The 2,017-nt window shown below is 37.3% G+C and overlaps 1 protein-coding gene across 1 annotated transcript; it reads right to left on the bottom strand.

The window, feature by feature from the left end:
* Positions 1–305: 305 nt before the first annotated feature.
* On the bottom strand, positions 306–1,760 carry LOC110463939. Its single transcript, XM_021518902.1, has 3 exons — positions 1,751–1,760; positions 1,106–1,387; positions 306–799 (listed from the first exon to the last, which is right to left on the bottom strand). The coding sequence occupies exons 1-3, from the start codon at positions 1,758–1,760 to the stop codon at positions 525–527; spliced, it is 567 nt and encodes a 188-aa protein (XP_021374577.1). The 3' UTR covers positions 306–524.
* Positions 1,761–2,017: the final 257 nt, after the last annotated feature.

The raw sequence follows: 2,017 nt of genomic DNA, 5'->3' as shown, positions 1-2,017 counted from the left end.
TCCAGAATATTACTAAGACGAGATCGTTGTCAATTTCAAGGTCATTCCAATAAATGTCTTCTAACGATAAGCTCTGGCCAGGATAAGCATTTTAGGCCTATACATCCAAATAGTTATTCATTTACCCAAACTTGGAATTTGTTATTTTATGAACAAATATTACCCGGGAATTTATTGACATTGTGTCCAATTTATAGATTTTACCCAATGACGGGTAAAGCTTACCCAATGTCGGGTAAAACTTATGAAGTAATTTAAAATAAGTAAGCCATTTTCTATACTGTACCCATATGAGTTTTGAGTTTTTAGAGTGACCTATTCCTTTTTCAAGACAACACTAATGCTACGTACATAGTTAGCAATGGGATTTGCAGACTTGTGCTACATTGTAAATCCTTATTCACAACGGGGCTTGTTTCCTAATTGCACAAAAGTGTCATAATATGAATAGGAGAGGTGAGAAGCGTTATCTGCAAAGATATTTTGCTTTAACAGACAGGTTGCCTTTTTGGTAAAGGGGAATATTACATGACTTCGGCCATGCACCCAATAGACAACCCAGCCGCTAGAAACGCTGCTTTAACGGTTATACTCAAACCAACAACACCGATTGATTGCAGGATTGCAAAAAGACTTCCGGCGGAAATATTCCCGAATGACATCAGCCAGGCCGCCATTGTTCCACTGATAATTCCACCGGAACCGAACCCAAGTGCAGCCAATATTGGACCAAATGCAGCCAAACCTCCGACGACGATGGCCCCTCCCGTTATTGCCCCTATCAGGCATGGCATGGAAACTGGAAATAGAATGAGCGGATGATAGTTTTTAATGGTTTACAACATTACAATAATCAACGTTCTAAGAATTATTCAATTTTTCCAAAGTTATTAATTTTACCTAAAAACTGGTAATACTATCTTGATGCATGCTTGGTATTATCATGAAATATAGAAACAAAATGTACCTGTCTGGGTTAAGGATTTTGTATGAAGATGAGGATGTAAGTCGTTTGTGTCTATCTGAGATGATGTGACACTGACATAATTTACTTTTATACAGAAAAGCTGTAAACAAAGTATGCAACAAGGCGTGTAATAACCACCTTTGACGTCTTTCGTCTTCATGAAAACAAATTGGGATTCACTTCGTTTGTCTCCAATTTTGACGTAAATTTCAATTTGATAATCTGTGTCGGCCTCAAGCTCTTTGTCGACAAGCACAATGTCGTTCCTGCTTTTTAACCGTACCACTTCACGCTTATCTTTTGTTTTGCTTATAATGATATGTTTCCAAATAACTTCTGATGTCTTGATCATCATCAGTTGGATTGATGTTGAGTTGGTGTAACTTTTTTCTTCGTCGAGAAAAGGTGGCTTCGGGCTTCCTTCAATTGTAAGATATAAAACAGAAACATATTTATATAAGACGAGGATTAACAGTTGCTTTGAACATCTGTGCAATATTTACAATGGAGATCTGTCGCGTACAGTTCTTATTTGAATCTGGCGACTTTTTCATTTTCATATAACAGAATAGGTTATGATGTAGACCCCCCCCCCCCCCCCCCCCCCAAACTTGTTTCTTCATTCATGGTGAAATAATAGGTTTTTTTTCTGTGTGCTGTTAACGTGATCTAAATCAGTTCTCCTCTTAGATAAGTCAGTTACCAAACAGTTACGAGTTACGATATACCAAAGTTGTATCTTTTGCGCATCCAATGTGTTTAAAAACATCTTTCCAAACTGACCTATCTCCATTTACAGTTATCCGCTGTGTCCGGTTATTAAGGAAAACATTTATTGTTCGGAAATCGTCGAGCATCAAAAGCTGTATGCTAATAAACGATATGCTTGTTTTGCTCAACTTAAGCTTACCCTTTGTCTTTTATATAATATAAATACACTTACAATGTTTGATCCGGTCATTTTTGACAAACTTTTTGTCCAAAAACTGTCAACCTATCAGGGCACAGAACGTGCCAAGTTTGCTCAACTTCGAACCTAGCTTCGAATTT

The sequence above is a fragment of the Mizuhopecten yessoensis genome, unplaced genomic scaffold (genome assembly GCF_002113885.1).
Source record: "Mizuhopecten yessoensis strain PY_sf001 unplaced genomic scaffold, ASM211388v2 scaffold1515, whole genome shotgun sequence".
NCBI classification, from domain to species: Eukaryota; Metazoa; Mollusca; class Bivalvia; order Pectinida; family Pectinidae; genus Mizuhopecten; species Mizuhopecten yessoensis.
The sequence above is the reverse complement of the archived record's forward strand: the minus strand, read 5'-3'. Positions and strand labels throughout refer to the sequence as shown.